Consider the following 19,683-nt stretch of genomic DNA (forward strand, 5'->3'; position numbering starts at 1 on the left):
AGATCTGGTGACTCTGGGGGAGTGAACAGCTCTGCTCACTCTTTTGGACTTGAGATAGTTGTGATTCGTGTTTAATCTCATTGTCCTGCTTCAAATCCAATCTTCTTCTGACATCTTTTTAAGGTCCCGGGGGGACTGCCGCGCCGCACTCCTTTCAGATCTGATTAAAAATGTCATCCAAAATAATTTTATTACATTGTTGAAACCCCTCCAACTCCACTCAAAGGTCAAAATGAACATTTCAACAAAGCACTTGGCAAATCTTTTATTGTAGTCAGTCTAAAAAAAACATTTATGTATATATACACATGCTGGTCTGTCTCACATCACCATTATGTCATAGCACAGACCTCCACTGGCTATTTGGAGACGACGCGTGTCGTCACGATGGTCTCACCCTGCGGGTTCTTCACTTTGCACACATAGTTTCCAAAGTCGATGGTCTCCATGTCCTCCACGGTCATGACGCTCTGTGTGACCCGCGTGGTGTGACCCATGCCTCTGTTAACCAGCCTCCAGGAGGTTTGGATGTGAACCGGGCGGTGGTGGCCCTGCGCTCAGAACAAACACGCTGGTCACGATCAGCAGGGAAGTAAACCGATTTATTATTCAAAGCGAAGTCGCCCTCCAGTTAAAAATGTCCTTTCTCTTTTCTCAGATCTTAATGTGAGCGTTATTCTGTGACATCGTTGTTCAGAATAAGGAAAAAAAAATAGTATGTAAGATTAAATTGACAAATATGCTCAAATAGACTGAATCTTAAAAGTGTTTATGTACAGATGCAGGTTAAATGACATGTAGTATATAATCAGCTTTTACAGAGTGCGCCACTGTCACTATACATTTATTTACGTTTTTCAGTAATTACACTGAATGAATGAATTAACCGTATTTGCATTTGAATGATTCTTTCAAAACATCCTTGAATTATCTTAGAAAATTAAATAGATTCAGTGAATTATTTCCTTATTCTGTCTCATTCTGACTCATAGAGTTATAAAAGATTTACTAAAAAGGAAGCAAAACTCATACTATACTATTGGATCTTTATAAACCTCACAAATACTAAAATACCCCATAAATTGATATAAGAAATTTCAAGACTGGATAATTTAGACATTATTTGTATATTTTATTTGTTGTTTCATGTATAAAAGACATTTATTATCAATTGGCTACATTTTACTTTTTTATTTTCTTTGTTTGATACTTTTAACTTTATTATGTTTTATTCATTATTTTTACTTATTAGGTATTAGTATTAGGCTTACTCACTTTTTTTGTACAATTCTGCACTGAACATACTTAAATAGATCAATAAAGGATCAGTTTATTGACAAGTGGCACTCTTTAGACTCTATGCAGCTGGCCAACATTATATTTCTATTTATTTATATCTGTGTGCATTAGATTCCAGCTGTCAATCATTGTTCTGCACTGAATAGTTTAGTTTTCTTCTTAGCTCCCAGGTTAAAATACCTAAAATAAAATACAGTGAATTCCTCTGCTGGCGTAATATGATTGAACTGGAGTGAACTGGGTTTCGGTCCAGTATTACCTGACCAGGATAAGACCAGGTGAAGCTCACGTCCACCTCTGGTTCTCCCAGCACGGTGCATGTCACGTTGACGTTGTCCCCCCCACTTGCAGAGTTTGGAACGGCCTCGAGGCTCACGAACGGTGGTCCACTGGGAACTGCCAACGAGAGAAAGGCAGAATTACACGGAGTCAAGTCTTGGCATTCACGTTCACTTCGTTAGGAGTCACTATACTTTAAACAGTTTATGCATAAAAGTGGATAAAACCTGATGCTTTTAAAACAGACGTTTCTCTCCGTCTACCATTCAAACATGCCACAGCTGCTTAAATTCACCGAAACCACACTCAATTTCCCTTTCATATATTCATCTCTCCTCCCGGTTCCAAAATCCAGACTGAGTTTCCGTTTTAACTGGCGAGCGTCCACACAAACCAGGCCGCGCAGTGGGGAGTGGGAGAGGGAGGCTTCTGACATTTTTTGAAATGCAACCATTTTCCTGGAAGCTGATGAAGCGCAGTGAGCAGCCCCTAGATTGATGACTCAGTGAAACGCCTCTCTTAGTGGTTCTTGGCGCTTTCGGCTATAAAACCAATGAAGTAAATGGTCATGTTTGACAGCTGAAGGCAAAGAATGATGCTGATTCACTGCCTGCACCGAGGTGTCGTGTGAAGGATGTCTCCCTCACCCTCCACGTAAAGCAGCTGGTACTTGGTGGAGATCTGGGGGTTGCCCTTGGTCACGGCCTTGCAGTAGAAGACTCCCTGGAGATCTGAACGGGGACTCAGCAGAACGAAGCCCTTGGTGGGGTCGTAGGTCATCAGAGTCCTGTTCGCCGGGATCTCCTCCGGAGGGACCTCCCTGTGCAGAGACGTCTTGGCCTGCGGATTGGTCACGCGGCAGGGCACCACCGCGGGGCTGTCCGGGCGCAGGTACACGATCTCGACGTGGATGGCCGACGGGACGAAGAGGTTGTCTTTGTCTGGGTGGACGAGAGGTGTTATTTTTAACGAGATGTTTTTTTTAAAGGTGCAAATGTAGTCAGTTTTGAGCTAAAACATGGGTCTTCAACAGGGGCAAAATCTTTGGTTGATTAGACATTTTAATATGTTTTTTGATCATTATTATTATTATTATTATTTTCCCCCACAAACTTAAATTTCTTTAAACACACATTATTATGAGACCTGTCAATCTAAGCCTCCTGTACACGGTAGGCCCCACCCCTATTGCTGCTGAGCCAATCACGAGGCCGCATATTACACACCGACTCTGTTCAGGTTCCCTGCGATTGTCCCAGAGCCTATCCAGCCCCCAGGTGGAATCGCAGACGCACGCTGCTTTGTTTATGTCAGATATGTTTACAGCAGTTGGCCACCCTACTGTTGCACATGTCTGAAATAATAATAATAAAAAAATTTGAACCTGTGTATTATTTGAATAGCTCAATATTGAATGCAAAATGATAATGATGATGTATATTTCTAAATAGCACCAGGCCGAGTTTAATACATAACACATATAGTAGATATATACTTAATCTCTCATCAGTTTGGGGGTCCTCGGCCTGAAAAAAAACACTGAAGACCCCTGGTTTAAACCATGGTCTCATATCAATAAGATCTAGCGTCAAGGATTTAGTGGCATCTAGTGGTGAGTTGCAGATTGGAATGAATGAATGTCCCTCCCTTTCCCAGCTTGTTGACAAATAAACTGCTAAAAATGCAAAATGCCCTCTCTAGATCCAACCAGAGGCGCGGGTTGTCAACAGGTAGGGAGGCAACTTCTTAGGACAACCAGGTCAATAGAGGACTAACAAACTTTAATCTTTAAAAGCGATGACGACTTTAACAGTATTTTAACAGGAAACCTTCCTAAAAGGTTGTTATTCTTCCGTAATCTTGTTTAAATATGAATTATTTCTTTTATTTGTTTCTCAAGCAAGTTTCTCCCTTTCTCAAGCAAGGGACAGGTGTTTATTTATTTTTTTTTTGTTTTGTTTTTTACCAGGATGAGAGAGGCAGCAGAAGTCATTACTGTATATTTTCTCTTTGCCAGTCTGAAGAAAACACACCAAAGGTAATTTTTTGCCTGACAACTCAGCACATTCAGTACCATCACATGTCGTGTATAGTGGTACTGGCAAGCAAGTTAATAGTGCACAATTCAGAATGATTCCTCTTGGCGTAAAGAAAGAAAGAAAGAAAGAAAGAAAGAAAGAAAGAAAGAAAGAAAGAAAGAAAAAGGAAAAGGTGAAAGAGGAGAAAGCAAATGAAGCTGATGATGAACAGTTAATAATATTAATAATAATAATAATATTTTAACTGAATGCTGCTAATCTAGCCTTAACTACGTTGTTATATAAAATAACGTCTATTAGCATCACATTTTTTTCAGTAGTTCTGAGTCAACTTATCCAGCAGACCAGTGTCTCCAGCTCTGTTGTCTGTTACTAAGTCTAGAAGATATGCAAATATTTTTATATTTGTCATTAGGGGCCCAGTAGATTCTAGAAATGTCCCTGGATCCAGTGTTTGGTTTGTGAGCTGTTGTAAGAACAAATGGTGATGTAGCTATGAAGGATTCATTCAAAGCTAACAAAAACACAACGGTATTAAATAGCAAGAAATTCTAAAATATAATCATATCAAATATTATAATACATCTCTGTCTGTTTACGTTTTCACTGGTGACTTGGTTGAAACTAAAAGTCTTGACCATTAATAGTATCTGAGGTGTTATGTTCTGGAGAAATTACTCTGTGAATCATCGTGGAAAGGGGTACCACAGTATATGCTACGGAAAAACATTTTGATTCCATATTTAATTCAACACTTGCTGAGGAAGGAGTCATCACCTACTCAGGCCATTGACGGCAACAGAACCGTAAAAGGGAATGTTTTCCATTTAGGTCAGCAGCTTCCAGCGTCCTGGTATTGAGCATGCTCACATGACTCATTAATGAACTTTTTAGTTATGTTCCTGCAGTGACAAGTCAGAATACATGCTGCTGGTTTTCCACTGTTCACAGATCACTTTAAAGCCATGTGTCTGGCCACATGTTTAATGTGCATCCTCCTTTTAGCTTTGTTTTGGTCCGTTTTGGCTCATGCTATGTTTGTCAGCTCGCCCCCTATAAGTAGTTAGTGTATGCAGTGTTGTTCAATCAAAATAGCGAAGCTAAACTAAAACAAAGGGCTGAAAGACAGTAAACTAATTGCATGGTTGCAGTATACTTAGTCATACTTTAGATTTATTGTTAACGTAAAATGATCAGAGCACAACCCAAAACTTAAGTGGATATTTCTGATCTCCTATCTTAAATTGTTTATTAACTTATACTTTATTCATTATTCACTTGTATCATCTGCCAAAATGTGCTTTTTGTACAAATCACCTGTGAAATAGATGTATGAGGAGTAAGTGCGATCGTGGTCCCTCTCACACTCGGTCCCATCGCACACGATCACCCAGCAGCTGTAGGACCCAGTGTCAGCAGCAGAGGGCGACGTCAGGATCAGCTGGCTGTACTTGTCACTTTGCTTGATGCTGCGGGCGAGACACAAAGTGTGAGATTCACGACGACGTCTGCGGGCGTGGGAACAGCTGACGTGCCCTCCTTGCATCACCTGAGGCGGGAGTCGTTGTAGGTGTCCAGGTAGGTCGGGTAGGACCATCCGATGTTGGTGCCTTTGCAGCGCAGCTCCATGCTCCTCCCCGGGTTCTGGGTCGTGGTCGGGCCCAGGCGCAGGAAGCGGCCTTTGTCCAGCACCTGGGTCAGCAGGGACTGGCCTTTGACTCCTACGTCCTTTACTTTAGGGTTGCGCATCTTCACCCGCTTCCCACCCGGCCGGATGCGGTTCTCACCTACGTCTTTTCTCCTCTTGAGCTGCTGGCAGACACCTGCATGCACGTAGATACAGAGGAGGGAAAGGAGAGACGCGAGTAACAACGATAACAAAGTCCCAACTTCTGTTTCTGCCCTGAACCTGGTCCACTCCTGACAGACACAGCACAGGGTTTGCTTCTCTTTCTCCCAGCTGTGATAACATTTGAACAGGAAGTGCGAAATCCTTGTTACTGGCACATAATGTCCAAGCCAGGAACCGCACAATCCAGCAAAGCCACAGTAGAGTTTATCAGCGTGGAGTGTAGACTTTCATAATGTGTTGTTTTATTCTTCAGTGCAGGATTAATGACGAGGAAAGGTCAGCAGTAAAGGGCAGATAATTAGAAACGCCTGTTGCATGCCTCAGACCCAGCTGGTTTGAGTTGGTCTGCAGAAGCCCTTCGGAAAATCTTACACATCTTTTGCACGCCTTTGCACGCGTACACTTAAAATACAGCGGACCACTGGCTCTCGGAGAGACGATAAAGTGACACAGTGTTCTGATATACTGAATGTTTGTGGATGAGACATACTAAAATGTAAATGCACCTCCCACAGTACGCCCATCTCAGTGAGTGGTGCCCACAGCCAGTATTTAAACAGCCTCGCGTTACCTAATCCTCCCTCTTGCAGGTCACATCGTCGGGACGATACTCACACTACTTCTGCGTCACTCACAAATAGACAGATGTAGACTTTACTCACCATCCTGGAGCTCTGTCCAGAGCAGTGCCAGGCTAAGAACAACCCAGAGCTTCATGGTCAGAGGGACGAAAGACGGTGCTGATGGGGACGATCTGGTGAATGGCTCAGAGGGAACTCTGCAGGCTCCAGACGCCCTGTTTAGATTCCCAGCTTCATCCTCCTCACAGACTGAAAGGAGGAGGGAAAAAACTCAAGAGTTCCTCTGTTTACTCCCTCTCCTCAGATATAAAGAGCAGATAGGTGTGATCTGGAGCCCTCTGCTGGACCTGAGAGTAAACTACTCTTCTTTTAAAGGAATGTTTTTTTCTCTCTCCCTCAAATCCATCTTGAAACAGTTGACTACGTGCATACTGAAACAGTTTTCAGCCTGAGTAATTGTGTCTCTTTACCAAGAGCAGAATATCTTTTCCCTCTGTCTGCTGGTAAATTGCACAAACTCATGCTTTTTTGCACAAACTTGCACAAATTCATGCTGCTATGTTGCCATTTTTATTTGTTTATTTTTGTCTATACTATTTTTATTTAGTACCTGTATACTATATACTGTTACTTTTGGGGAATAATCCGGGACCTGGGTGCATAATTTCGTTCCATCTCATGCTTTAGTACGTTGTGAAAGAAAAATAAAAATCCTTGAATCCTTGAATTTCAATCCTTTGAATTTTCAATTTTGTTTTATTTCGTCATCTGCAATAGTACTTGTCAGATCGGCTTACATTGTCTTGCTATTCTTTCATAAACCGCTCCTCTTTTTCTGCTGTGTCTGTCTATCAGTGTCAATTCTGTGTCATTTGTGGCTGCTCTGTTTTAATGTCTTTGCTGCTGCTGCATGGACGGACAGGAAGGCCCCAGAACAGCGCCAGTGCCAATAAATAATTTACTACAAATGCAGTTTCTTTGAAACTGCATTCTCTCTGGACTGAAGTAGTCCAGAGAGAAACATTTTAAATAAATTATGTATCACAAGGGAGTTCCACTAAACCTATTTTTGTTTTTTGTGTTTTTTTTTTAAATGTCCTTCTAATTAACCAACACAATCAAAGAATTAAAATCTGAGGAAGTAACAACAGATCAAACAACATCAACAACTCTCCATTACTGGAAAACACATTTTATTTTGTTGTGTTTGTGAAAGGCAGCGAGTGGCACTATGTTTCTATTTCTATTTCTACACTACATATCCTGTAACCACGATGGGAGACTCGACGCTTGTCAGTGTCGAGGTTCAGTGTAGTAGAATAGACTCCTGCTGAGAAACGCTCCTGTATTTGTTCCACACTTATTTCGACCGCTGAACACATCCCTCCACAGCAGATGGTATTAAACACTGGTAGCGCAGATCAGCCACCAAGCAAGTTTTCTGTTATAGCCCCGAGCTCATTGAGCGAAACACCAGCACATGGGAGACAATGGAAACATTGATAGAATCTCTTCCCACCTCAATGATATATTAACATGTCTGCAACTGTTTCCAATTAGCACAGAATATTTAACAAACAGGAAAATATGACAGAGAGAAAAACGAAACCACATAGTTTCTGAGTCCTGTATCAAATCACAATCTTTCTGTACAGAATGTAACAGGTCGGAGCATAGACTGTATATAAATATGGACTCCCTTGCTTTGGCCAGACTGAGGCTATTTTCCCAAGTATTTGCAAGGGTGGAGCCATGAGGAGCCTCGTTATCGATTACTCACCCACACTTCCCCCAGATATTTAATTAATCCTGTTCTCCATCTCCACCAGTTACAAGGAAATGTTGGACTACTCCCTGTTGCTAGCGTCAAATAACTAACTAAAACTGAACTTGGCAGAAAAATTAACGCTTGAACATGCATTGACATTATATTAACTACCTAAATTGACAGAAATCATCCCTAGAAAAAAAATAAAAAATTGACATGTATTTTAGTGTTTTAATTTAGCCCATCCACTAACATGTAGGAGGTGGAGCTTATGACCTAAACTGCAGCCAGACACCAGGGGGAGCTCTACCGACTTTGGCTTCACTTTTGTGGTGCAGTTCAGTGTCCATCTTTATTTACAGTCTACGAGTCAAAGTCAAAACAAGATGCACAAACCACAAAGATTTCACTAACTACAGTAAAGATTTACATGATTTGTTACACGACACAAGGCAAAAACATTTCCAGTGGCCTTCGTTTAACTTTAGGCTGAGTCAAAGTGAATACAAAACTACATGACATGCACGTTGGTCTAAATATCTTCATGATTTTGTATACAGATGTGAGTTTCACACGTATGCATATGAAATAATGCTCAAAAATGATGTAAAATATACAGTATATATCTAGATTAGTTGATAAACAATGCATCTTTAACCTTGGTCCTTTTCCAGCACCCTTATAAGAAACACACATTAAAAAAAAAACGCCTGTGCAAACCTGCTTAAAATGTAAAAATTAACAGAAGAAATGTGTGCCATGCAGTACAAACCCAAGTCCATGAAGAAAACAGAAAAGCTGCAGCCGTGCTTTGACTGCTTCAGTGTTAAAGGAAATGAACATCACCCTCCAGTGTGTTACCTGTCCGTTCAACCCCACGCTGTCCGTAAAGCACAATGTGGCCGACAGGACGTGGTCCCATCGCAGATATAGAGCGGGCCCTCATCACGTGGCCGCTCATACAGTATACCGGCGCTGCCTGCGCAGACTGAATGCGCACGTGAGCAAAGCACACATGGTGAAGCTGTGTGTACAGGTGCATCAAGGCATAGCTGCTGTGTGCTTTTATGCATCTGTCGCCTCACAGAGTCTGTGGATGAAACTTTAAAACTGGCTGGTCTTCTCTGGGCAGATGAAACGCTCCTGGTCCTTTCCTTCTGCGCCTACGCCGTCCTTCCCGTCTTCCTGGGCGCTGCTGCCTGAGCCCTGAGCGCCCTGGAGTTGGCGCTGGCGCTCCACGCTGTGCCACATGCCGTAGCCAAAGTAGATCAGAAAGCCTGAGGAGAGGAAGCTTTACGTGAGTAGCGATATGGCTTGCTGCCTTTATTCTTTTGCATATTATATGGTTCCACCTGCGCGTTGAATTAAATGTTTAACTTACACCTGCGTGCAGAAAGTTAGCTTAGCTTAGCATATAGGCAGAGGTGAAAGTGGATCTTTTAGTAACATAAAAGTAACGACTTTTTTTGTATGTAAAAATACCATGAAAAATGTTTATGTAAAAGGGAAAAGTATTTTTTCCAATACAAAATGGGCTCTACTTTTAGATGACATTATTGGACCTACTCATGCATCTACATGCAAGCAGTATTTAAATGTTGTAAAATGCAAATGCAAATCTGATCATTAGTATCAATAAATACTTACAAGAGGCTTAATTTACTGAATAAGAATTCATTATATTTTTATATCATTTGTTATATTGTGATTTTTAAGTCCTAATTTTCTATAAAGTGACAACTAATCAATGTAGATGAGGAAACAGTTTTAGAAATAAAGAGTAGTTGAAATAGAAAGAATAGAATAGAATAGGAATATAATGCAGTCGTACTAGAGTTAATCTATGAATTTCTTCATAGTCTGACGACAGCTTGACGTCACCACACCCTGCTGTCTCCTCCTGTGTCCCATCTTTAATCTAAGCTAAGCTAGTCCTGTTGTGGTTCAGCTTCATATGTACCTTATTTTGTCACACGTGATTTAAAATGTGTAGCAGCTTTTTTTCGCATTTAGGTTTTGGGAGTCGAAAGGCACTCACCTACTGCCATCCACACAGAGAAACGTATCCAGGTGTCTCCACTCAGCTGAACCATGAGGTAAATATTGACGAATATACTCAGAATAGGCAGGAAAGGCAGAAGGGGCACCTGTGACACACGAGAGAAACACAAAGTGTGAACGTTAATGTGATCGACAAACACCGTTGCGTGACGCGAGCGCCTGTTGTTGAAACCAGAGATGCCGCGTACCATGAAGGAGACCTTCTTGCTGGTCTGAGGCTGCCTGCAGACCATGAAGACGCAGCCGGAGAAGACGAGGAGACACGCGGACAGCAGCGCCAGGATCCACACTTGCACGTCAAGGATGCAGCCAATGTGGTACGTGGTGAGGTAGCTGACCACGCACACTACAAGCACTGTGTTGTGAGAGCATACACTTGTAGTTGTTTCAAGTGAAGGGATGATTAAACTTTAAAGAATAACGTTCACAGGCGGCCTGCCTACCCAGCACGCAGATTGACATGTTGACGACACTGGACGATTGCTCAGTAGGTGAGACGGGAGGATGCAGGACGGTCTGGAGGCTGGAGCCGCCACTTTTCAACATGTTGAGGTGGGACTCTGACTCTGTCAAGTCCGACTCACCGTGTTCGGATGACAGGTAGTCCCTCTCACCTTTACCTGCCTGCCGCGCCAGAGTGATATCTGGCTGGTACCTGTAGGATTGAGTCATCACATTCTCCGTGGTAAATTCTGTTTTTGTTTCTTTTTATAGACTAATAAAAATATGATTTAGTAGCGTTGTGCTCCCCTGCCAATCTGCTTCAGTTGTGAAATAGCCCATTTCAACGTATTGTGGTTGCATCTTACAAAACAAGCCCTGAATCCAGTTCAAACTAGGGAAAGAACACTATGTCAGTGTGTACTGAGGCTAGCAGCCGCAGCGTGCAGCAGGTTTAGAAATCTAAGTAAACACCTACATTTACTCAAGCGGCCACTTAAGATTCACACAATGGGAACATTCACCGCTCCTACGTCTCCACTGTGATGCAATAGCGTTTGGAAACACTATTGGGGAGGCTTTTGGTGGCGCTTCACACGTTCTATTTTTTGTTTAATGTTATTTATAACTGCACCCACCTGAGAATGAGTACACACACAGCAACCAGCGAGTAGGCCAGCAGAGTTCCGATGGACATCATGTCCACCAGGGCTTTCAGGTCAAACAGGAAAGCCATGATGGCTATAGGGATAAAAAACATACAATTAGCAATTTTACCTCTAAAGGAACAGCCTTATCTTACATGCAAAACAGCAACATTGATGATTACTGCAGCAATTACAATGCACGTTATTCGCCCACATACGTAGACAAACATTTAAGATGATCCATTCAAGAACAGAAACCTTGTTTCCTTCAGATGCTTCATCCAACAAAAGCGCACGGACACATGAACGTCAACAAATTAAATCATATGCACACAACTTTAACTGTCTTTGACTGTAACCGTCTCCACACCGAGAGTCACTTGAATTAGAGTTACAACTCCCTTGTAACTCAGCATTGGACTTCGGTATGGAGCGGATCTCAGCGGAGCGGTTCAAAAGCAGACCGGCGGTATGTCGGCCGCTCCTTTTCAAAATTGTTTTAGAACAAAAACAACAAAGAAAGCTCCCCTGCCCAGTGCTGTCAGGTGTTCGGTGCGCCGCATAGGAGGTGGTGATAGAGTGCTGGGTGCCTCCCAGGGTTCACATCTGCCAGCCTCTTCACCAGGTCATTGACCCTGCAAGTCTTAACCCTTGCATAGTGAACACCAGGCGCATACCGAGCAGGAAAGCTTTTCACGTAGACATTATTTAAACTGCACGAGCACCACAAAAGCCCACAAAGCTCAGTTCAGCTGTCAGTGCATTAATCGGAGCGTACAGGCGTCGCTAAAAGCTGGAGCAGTTGCTGGAGAAAACTGTGACTCAGCTTTAAAACTGTGGCTTGTTTTTCCTTATTCTTAACATTTCCAGAAGCAAGAGTCTGAAACTGTATCTGCTTGGTGACGTTGTGCACTGACACGGCTGTGCTTTGCGCTGACTTTTACAACAGTTTAGCATGAAGTGTGTGCTAATCGCTACTAAACACAAAGTGCACATGGGATCGAATAAGTCAACATTGAGGTTTTGGTTTGAGTGTTCGACCCACCCGTCCACCTTGACCTCCTCTGAATGGCCCCTCACCTGATTTTCTAAATCCATCTCCGACACGGAGAAAATGTGCAGCTGGTGCCAATGGGAGCAATTTTCAAGATCAAAATTTTAAATGAATTGTTATAGGGTGGGTATGTTGGACTTGTGGACGTGTGTGGTGAACACAGACAAACCAAAAAAAAAATACCCTGTAATGATGTCACATGCTTTTGAAAACACCAAGTTGATCATGCAGTCACCACCACCACCACCACCACCACCACCTGATCATGTGCACAAAGATTAAAACCCCCAAACAAGTCCACGATAAAACCCGATGACAGGCGATTCCTTGTCCGGGAGCTTACCCGCAGTGGTACCCGCTGCCATGGTGGCAGCCACAGGAGACTGGCGCTTACTCACTTTGGACATAAATTTGAACAGAATACCATCTCGTGCCATGGCAAAGAGAATGCGCGGCAGAGGGAACATGGAGCCCAACAGGCTAGGGAGAAGAGGGTTCATGGTTAAGTTGAGGGCATTCTGGGAAAGAAAACATGACACCTGCACAACTGTGAAAGAGCAACAAGGTGAATACGGAGGAACAAAGCTCCCGAAAAAACTAAATAATTGAAAGCAGAAAGCGTGATGTCGAGGAAGGTTCTCAGTCATCCAAGCATGATTGGCCAATTTCAGAATAATCTACGTCAACCCGACTGTGCCTTTCACAGTTGATTGGTGGAGAAGAATTAGCTCTCACATGGATGCTCTCCGGTTCTCACCTGCAACTACACCGGAGGTCATAGTGGCAATAAGTGGGGTCTTCGTCTTAGGATTGATTCGGGCTAAGGCTTTGAAAAGCACCCCATCCTGTGCCATAGCATAGATTACACGGGGCATAGGGAAAATGGAGCCCAGCAGACTGCATGAAACAGCAGAGACATGCAAGAGCAACACGTTAGTCAAGAGCCCCAAACCCAGAGACACAAGCACACACAGTTACAGACACATCATCAAAGCTTCAGAGTCAGGTTACAGTCAAGTGGGTGTCTTTCTTTCCTGAGGTAATATTCTTTTACTATAACACAGACGTATGGAAAGGAATCTCCTTTAGGTTTTTAATATCAACTCCTCTCCACAGCTGTCATGTCTTGCATAATAGTGATCAAAATTGCCAAAGGGAGTGTCGTTCGAACAGTTACTTTACAGGTGCTGACTTGCAAAAAATGTAGTTGATTTGAGTCCAATATGACAGTATTAACACTGATGTAAACCCTGGGATTAGGTTGTTTAAAGAAAACTGTCGGGGAGGTTATATAAAAAACCTTCAGGGAAGAAAGACAGAATTAATTCAGAGCTATATATTGTTTTGAGACACTGCCAAACTTAATGCGCTGTCTCCTATAACGCAGTTGGATCCTTTAATCTTAAACTTTATATCACAAGAACATGCTGGTGTCTCAAAACAGAGAGAATTACGTGTCCAACGCACCCCTCTTAAGCAACAGGAATCAATCAATCAAGACACAGACAGAGATATGAGATATCTCATCCACTGCTATCACCGATTTGTAGCATCAACACGAATAACAAATTAAACTGGGAAATAAAGGCATGCATATGGTAATTTTACAAACTGTATACTGATATGTGTTATTCTCCTGGGATTGTTTTTTTTTATTATTATTTTACAAAACAAATCCTGCGTTGTTTACCTGGTGGAGAGGGCACACAGTGAACCCACAGCGACTACATATTTGGCAGGACTCCAGCCCACGTATTCAAAGGCCATGGGCAGAGGGCTCTTTTCATCCAGCAGGTAGTAGGGCATCATCAGGGTGAGGGCGGCCGACACACCAAAGTACGCCAGGAAGCACACAGTCAGCGAAACCACGATCCCAATGGGAATGGCCCTCTGAGGGTTCCTCACCTCCTCGCCTGGCGCAAATATATAGAGTCCGTCGTCACGCTGGGCTCTGATGCAAATAAGCTACACTGAATCGAATGACTCACCTGTTGTTGCGATGCAGTCGAAACCAACGAAAGCGTAGAAGCAGGTGGCAGCACCGGCTAAGGTCCCGCTGAAACCATAAGGCATGAATCCTCCGGCTCCGTAATCACTGCTGACGTTGGCCGTCGCTGACAAGTTCCTGAAACACGAACAGCAGATTGTGACGCTGTGCACGTTCTTTACGATTTAACTGTTGGCGTAGGCACACAACCTACCTTCTGACTACAGTGACATTCACAAGGGACTCTTCGCTTATCTGCCAGTTTTGCGTGTCCCCTTTGACGAAGCCGGAGACGATGACGAACAGGAGCACGAGCACGTTGACCGCAGTGAAGATTTTATTGACCCAGGCTGACTCCTTCACTCCGAACGACAGGAGTCCTGGATGAGCACAAACACAGGCCGGGTCAGGGCAGTGCAGCAACGTGATGTTTGCTGTAGTTTCTCCAAAATGGAAGCGCAACCTCAATGAACATTTAATCAGTAAAACCTAATACTTGGAGGAGCTGAGGCCAGCTGACATCAATTGCATGTTTTGACGACTGACCCATGCTGCACGTAAGAGCTGCCACTGGATACGCTTCTTCTCGCAAAAACAGCAGGAAGTCATATTACACGAATTTTGGCTTTGACAGGCTTACGTCACAAACGTTCTCCATCTGACATCCTCACAAAAACAACCAAAACACTGGTGTATTGTCTCTGGGTTGCACTGATCTAATGGAATCATTGCATTGGCAGGCCGACATGCGTAACCCATGATAAGAATTTTAGTTTTAGCCCGAGAGCTCGTAAAAGTGGAATGAAACAAAAACATGTCCAGCTTGAATCGCTGCACTGTCATGAATTTGACCTCAGGCAAATGATATGGGGTACTCCCTACATTTATGTAGGAACCATTCAGGTCATTTACCCAAGCAAAAGTAACAATTCAGCAGTGTAAAAAAGCAAAAGCTTGTTTGGAACATTTAAGTGACATATTATGTAACATCATTAGATCATTAAAACTCAAGCATCAGTGTGTTACTGTTGTAGCTGCTGCAGGTGGAGCTATATAGATACAGAGAAATAATACAAACTAATCTGTCTTCTTGTCTTGATTTATTTTGGTGAGATATTGAATCATTCGAACATTGGTTGAAACTAAACCACATTTCGTTCCAGAGTTACAATCGCTGCATGGTGGCGTTTTAACGACTTGTAGATATCTCGAAATAGGACCCAGATTTCAGCCAAGGCTTAGCAGTATAATCCTTAACCATGTGTGGCTTTTTGAAAGCTTGTTATATTATCCATTGTATGCAATCCTAATCTAAAGAGTAATAAAGCTGTCGAATAAATGTAGCGGAGCAGAAAGGGCAAGGTTTCACTCTAAAAGGTAATGGAGTTGAAGCATGAAGTAGCATAAAATTGTAATACTTGAGCAAATGTTGCTTTCTATCAGGGCTGATGGCACTTGTTGCCAAGAAGCTGGTGTATTTACAGAAAATCAGTGTGACTCTAGGAAAGAGAAGCAGAGTGCTCCCTTAGAGCAGCAGGATAATGAGGACATTTTAAAAAAGGAAGAGTTTGTACGTAGGCGGACTCCCATTTGACCCACACAACCCACCAGAGTACATGCTCCTTACTCCCTTAACCACTTATCACACGATGTCCTGCCATCTTGTTATTAGATTATGCCAGCTTTGGCTTTCATGGGTTCAAATATCCCATCATTCACCGCAGCCTCTCTGTAAACATATTGGTTTGAATTTTTTTCTTTTTTCTTTTCTGTTTGTTTGCTGCCTTACCAGAAAGTAGCAGAATCAGGCAGACAGCGAAGAAGTCAGGGTACTGAGCCAGACCAGGAGCGTTCATGCTGAAGTAGGTTTTACAGAATCTCTCTATGTGTCCTCCTATCATTTCGTCGAACGTGCCACTCCACGCTCTGGCGACTGAGGAGGTCCCTGCGAGAAAGCAAAGAGTAGACACCATGGAGAGCCAGGACCTTCTTGAAATGAAACGTCATTACAACGGCCGTCTGTAACTCACCAATAACGTAAGAGAGGATTAGGTTCCAGCCGGTGATGAAGGCCCAGATCTCCCCTACTGTCACGTAACTGTAAAGGTAGGCAGAGCCGGTCTTTGGGACGCGGGCGCCAAACTCGGCGTAGCACAGGCCGGCCATGACGGAGGCGAGGGCAGCGATTAGGAAGGAGATGACGATGCTAGGGCCAGAGTCTCCCTTGGCCACCTCTCCAGCCAGGACGTAGACGCCGGCGCCCAGAGTGCTGCCCACCCCCAGGGCAATGAGGTCGACGGTTCCCAGGCAGCGGCAGAGCTTGGAGTCCTCCAGGCTGTTCATGTCAACCACTTTCCTTCGCACCAAGGAGCGGCCGAATGACAGAACCTGTTCCAGCATGTTGACACCTGTTGACACAGAGAACAACATATAGAAAACATCAGATCTGTCATTGCCTCATTCATCCGAATGCACGTAGGGTAGAAGACATGACATGGCTCAGTAGGTAGAGTGGGTTGTCCATGAACTGAAGGGTTAGCGGTTCGATCACCCGTGTGTGCCATATGCCAAAGTGTCCTTGAGCAAGACACTGAACCCCCAGTTGCGTGTGCAACCCATGTGTGTGCTTGTGTGAGCGAATGGGTGGATGTGTCTCTGACTGTAAAAGTGCTTTGAGTACCTTTGAGTAGGTAGAAAAGCGCTATATAAGAGCAAAAGCATTTACCAAAGAAGTCACAGTGCAAACATAATCAGATCTGAAGATAACATCGATAGATTCCCCTTTACATCTTGGCATCGATATTTGCACTCTTTAACTTTCAGCGGAATGTGCTAGAATTGTGAACCCGTGGTTTAGCTCTGTTTGTGATCTTTATTAGTTTGTTCTCTTGAAAAATACTGAAAAGTCAGTTGCATAACATGCTAGATGCAACAAAGGTGGGGTTAGAACTTTTGAAAGGATAGCTAAATCCAACAAACTGTGACGTGCATATTAGGAATGCTGCCAACATGTTAAAGTCCATACGGTAAGGGTCCCATTAAAATGTATTGTTTGGGCTTAGGGGGCAGATCTGAGCACTCAAAGAGCTGCATTCATAAGGAGACCTTGAATGTGATACAATAAGGACATTCCAGTTGCTCACTGCACTAATTACATGTAATGGACATAGAAAGAAAAAGTGAAAAATCTTCTTTGTAGTCATTGTCTGTGCAAGAGTCTCTTTTCATTTTACTGGATTGCTGGGGATGCTGCCGAAAATATATGCATGAATACAATATGATAAATGAGCGTGAAATATGTCTGCGCCGTAGTGAATAGTTAGTCGTTTGCTTTGAAGCCAAGCCGAATTCTTTGAGCCTAAACTTTGATTATACTGACCGTAAAGTAACACTGACGGCCGTCCAAATTTGCACTGATTTTCGTTGCGGTGTGGATTTTGAGACCAGGAGAGATGAGTTTTAGATGTGACAGCTCATTAACATTACAATGTGGGCTGTATTACAGCATCTGCGTGGATACAGTGGCTTGAATCTGGAGATACTAGAGACCAAAATCACAGTTTAACAAGTAAAACTTCCAAATGCTCATTATAGTAACGCATATTCTAGATTCAGACTGAAAATGTCATGCATATTTCACATATTTCACATCTACAGCATGTGCAACATGTGGTACACATCTTAAAACTGTTGATTCTTTTGCAGCACACACTCTGTGACTTTGGTTTCACAAAAACGCTCACAACTATGATAACTGTATGAGCAACCACATGAACATTAACAAACTTACACTTTTTCTGTTCCAGTGGAAACATGCACATACCTTAGACTGACGCTCTCTGACAAGTTCCAAGTTGAGACACAGACACAAAAAGGCTACCGGAAGTCTTGTTGCTTTTCTCCCAGCTTGTTTCTGCAGCGTGCCTCGGTGGATCAGCTGCACAGGTAAAAGTCAGAGTACATCTAGTGGTCCGATGAGCTGCAGCCTCGGAGCTCAACAGTGCGCTGAGCATTAATTCAATATGCTGGCACATAAGCTGTGCAGAGCAGTTAGTTTGCTCCTCCCCTCTGTCCCCAGTGTTTCTCCATAGGATCTGAACTCGCCTTGCCCCTAGATTCAGTCTCCGCTCTTGCCACAGCCAGGGGAATGACGTCCCTAGAGCTGGGAGGCAAAGGGGGAGGACAGGACTCAAGGGAATTATTGCGGGGGGCTGGAGGGGGGTGGGCATTCTACCTCCATGCTTCTGGTTTGGGGGAGTGAAAGACTGCGGAGGCCACACTGCACCCTAAGCTCGGAGCAGGACTCCTTTTTTTCGTATAAATTGTCATTTCTAATGCATACTCAGGCTAAATACATCCCAGCTGTCCAGATACTTAACTGACTACTGATAAATGGTTAGGCAACTTTTACTGACAAACACTGAGGCACACTCTGTTTACCCAGCGCAGCCCAGAGGAGTGCTGCTAAAAGCATGGGTGCTGATTGGTCAGTGAAGGGTGGATAGCACTGGGGGGTTGAGTCCTCCTAATGGACGGCAGGTATTGCTCAATGTACCCTGAGCTATTGGACCCGCAAAAGTAATAAAATCAATACCACACACCAGCAGAAAGCCTGGCATCTTCACAGCTACTTTAGTTACAAGCTCCAGCTCTTGGAAGGGAAAAAATGTCAAGTTTTTCCATCAAACACAACCTGAGAGTAACAACTGAGGTTGGGTTTGCAGTGGAGGGAATTTCTGCCAAAACCAGCTCAAACCAGCTTAAGACCTCAGTGGGAAGGTGGCAGCTGGCCCCTAGTATTGCTGTCCAACTCACAGACCCGAGACCCGACGGCATGACAACAACAAGCTCTCTCTGAGTTTGTCCGTCCAGCCAAGCAGCCAAATATCATGGACAATTGCCCACCAAACCTCGGCTGCAGGGGCCGGTCTGACCTGCATGCTGATGGGAAAGCAAATGCTTTCCTTAGTGGTGGGCTGACTGGAGACACAACTGTTGGCAGTTCATCTAACTCAATCGTAGCCCTGGGGTCTAAACAGCATACGGCGCTTTGTATTAACAGTTACATCAAAAGAAGTACGTTAATGTTATGGTGTGGTTAGGACCCGATGCACTTTGGGAGGAAAGCTTTTGGGAATGGTTATTAAGTTTCTTCACATGAGGTTTTCACTGTTACCATGGAAAGGATGGAAAGGAGTCGCTGGCTTCATTGTTGACATGCGCTAATTGTGTGAAGCCAATTGAATGCATTCGCCCTCCAATGGCTGAGTGACCTAGCTTCAAAAACGTGGATATGGTCAACAGATTGAGTGGTGTTTGTCTTGCGGATGCAGGGCGTGCTCGCTCCAGTTAACACTGGTGTCACCAGGAAATGTTAGAGTGAACAATTACTGATAGGGCGGACAACAGTCAGAGTGACGTCCAGATTTAACGCAGGAGTGGCCTATGGACCTGTAAGATGCAGAGGGAGACAAATCAGTTTGGTAAGAAACATGGAAAACCCCACAGACACTTACGCTTAAATCTGAACTATTAATATATTAAACTAGTTAATTTAAGGAAAAGCTAACTGAAAATATACAAACACAGCATCTAATTTTGTATTACACACTGGAAACATGTAAGGATTAAGTCCAGTGAGAAATGGCTTTAGGACGCCTGCGTGGTTTGGATGC

At 43.5% G+C, this 19,683-nt stretch overlaps 2 protein-coding genes across 3 annotated transcripts; both read right to left on the reverse strand.

Moving 5' to 3' along the window:
• Positions 1 to 250: 250 nt before the first annotated feature.
• Positions 251 to 6,310, reverse strand: pdgfrl (platelet-derived growth factor receptor-like). The gene is made up of 6 exons (XM_047584839.1): positions 6,132 to 6,310; positions 5,167 to 5,440; positions 4,935 to 5,086; positions 2,226 to 2,519; positions 1,559 to 1,695; positions 251 to 551 (listed from the first exon to the last, which is right to left on the reverse strand). The coding sequence occupies exons 1-6, from the start codon at positions 6,184 to 6,186 to the stop codon at positions 360 to 362; spliced, it is 1,104 nt and encodes a 367-aa protein (XP_047440795.1). The 5' UTR covers positions 6,187 to 6,310; the 3' UTR covers positions 251 to 359.
• Positions 6,311 to 7,226: 916 nt separating this feature from the next.
• Positions 7,227 to 18,137, reverse strand: slc7a2 (solute carrier family 7 member 2). 2 transcript variants are annotated; one of them, XM_047585586.1, is made up of 12 exons: positions 17,832 to 18,137; positions 16,039 to 16,416; positions 15,798 to 15,953; positions 14,223 to 14,388; positions 14,010 to 14,146; positions 13,712 to 13,934; positions 12,779 to 12,918; positions 10,959 to 11,061; positions 10,323 to 10,534; positions 10,068 to 10,234; positions 9,857 to 9,965; positions 7,227 to 9,095 (listed from the first exon to the last, which is right to left on the reverse strand). In XM_047585586.1, exons 2-12 carry the CDS (start codon positions 16,406 to 16,408, stop codon positions 8,923 to 8,925), a joined length of 1,956 nt encoding a protein of 651 aa, XP_047441542.1. In that variant the 5' UTR covers positions 16,409 to 16,416; positions 17,832 to 18,137; the 3' UTR covers positions 7,227 to 8,922. The 2 variants fall into 2 exon arrangements, with proteins under 2 accessions (XP_047441542.1, XP_047441543.1); XM_047585587.1 differs by lacking the exon at positions 12,779 to 12,918 and adding an exon at positions 12,365 to 12,501 and having other exon boundaries at positions 17,832 to 18,136.
• Positions 18,138 to 19,683: the final 1,546 nt, after the last annotated feature.

Source organism: Mugil cephalus, chromosome 5 (genome assembly GCF_022458985.1).
Source record: "Mugil cephalus isolate CIBA_MC_2020 chromosome 5, CIBA_Mcephalus_1.1, whole genome shotgun sequence".
Lineage (NCBI taxonomy): Eukaryota > Metazoa > Chordata > Actinopteri > Mugiliformes > Mugilidae > Mugil > Mugil cephalus.

Bases quoted from the DNA above. Each gene is read 5' to 3' on its own strand.
- slc7a2 (XM_047585586.1), bottom strand. From the start codon at position 16,408: ATGCTGGAACAGGTTCTGTCATTCGGCCGCTCCTTGGTGCGAAGGAAA. The intron at 13,935-14,009 runs GTGAGTCATTCG...TATTTGCGCCAG, and splicing joins CGACTGCATCGCAACAACAG to GCGAGGAGGTGAGGAACCCT. The intron at 9,966-10,067 runs GTACGCGGCATC...CGTGTGTCACAG, and splicing joins GCAAGAAGGTCTCCTTCATG to GTGCCCCTTCTGCCTTTCCT.
- pdgfrl (XM_047584839.1), bottom strand. From the start codon at position 6,186: ATGAAGCTCTGGGTTGTTCTTAGCCTGGCACTGCTCTGGACAGAGCTC. The intron at 2,520-4,934 runs GTGATTTGTACA...TCGTCCACCCAG, and splicing joins CTCATACATCTATTTCACAG to ACAAAGACAACCTCTTCGTC. The intron at 552-1,558 runs GTAATACTGGAC...TTCTGAGCGCAG, and splicing joins CCTGGTCTTATCCTGGTCAG to GGCCACCACCGCCCGGTTCA.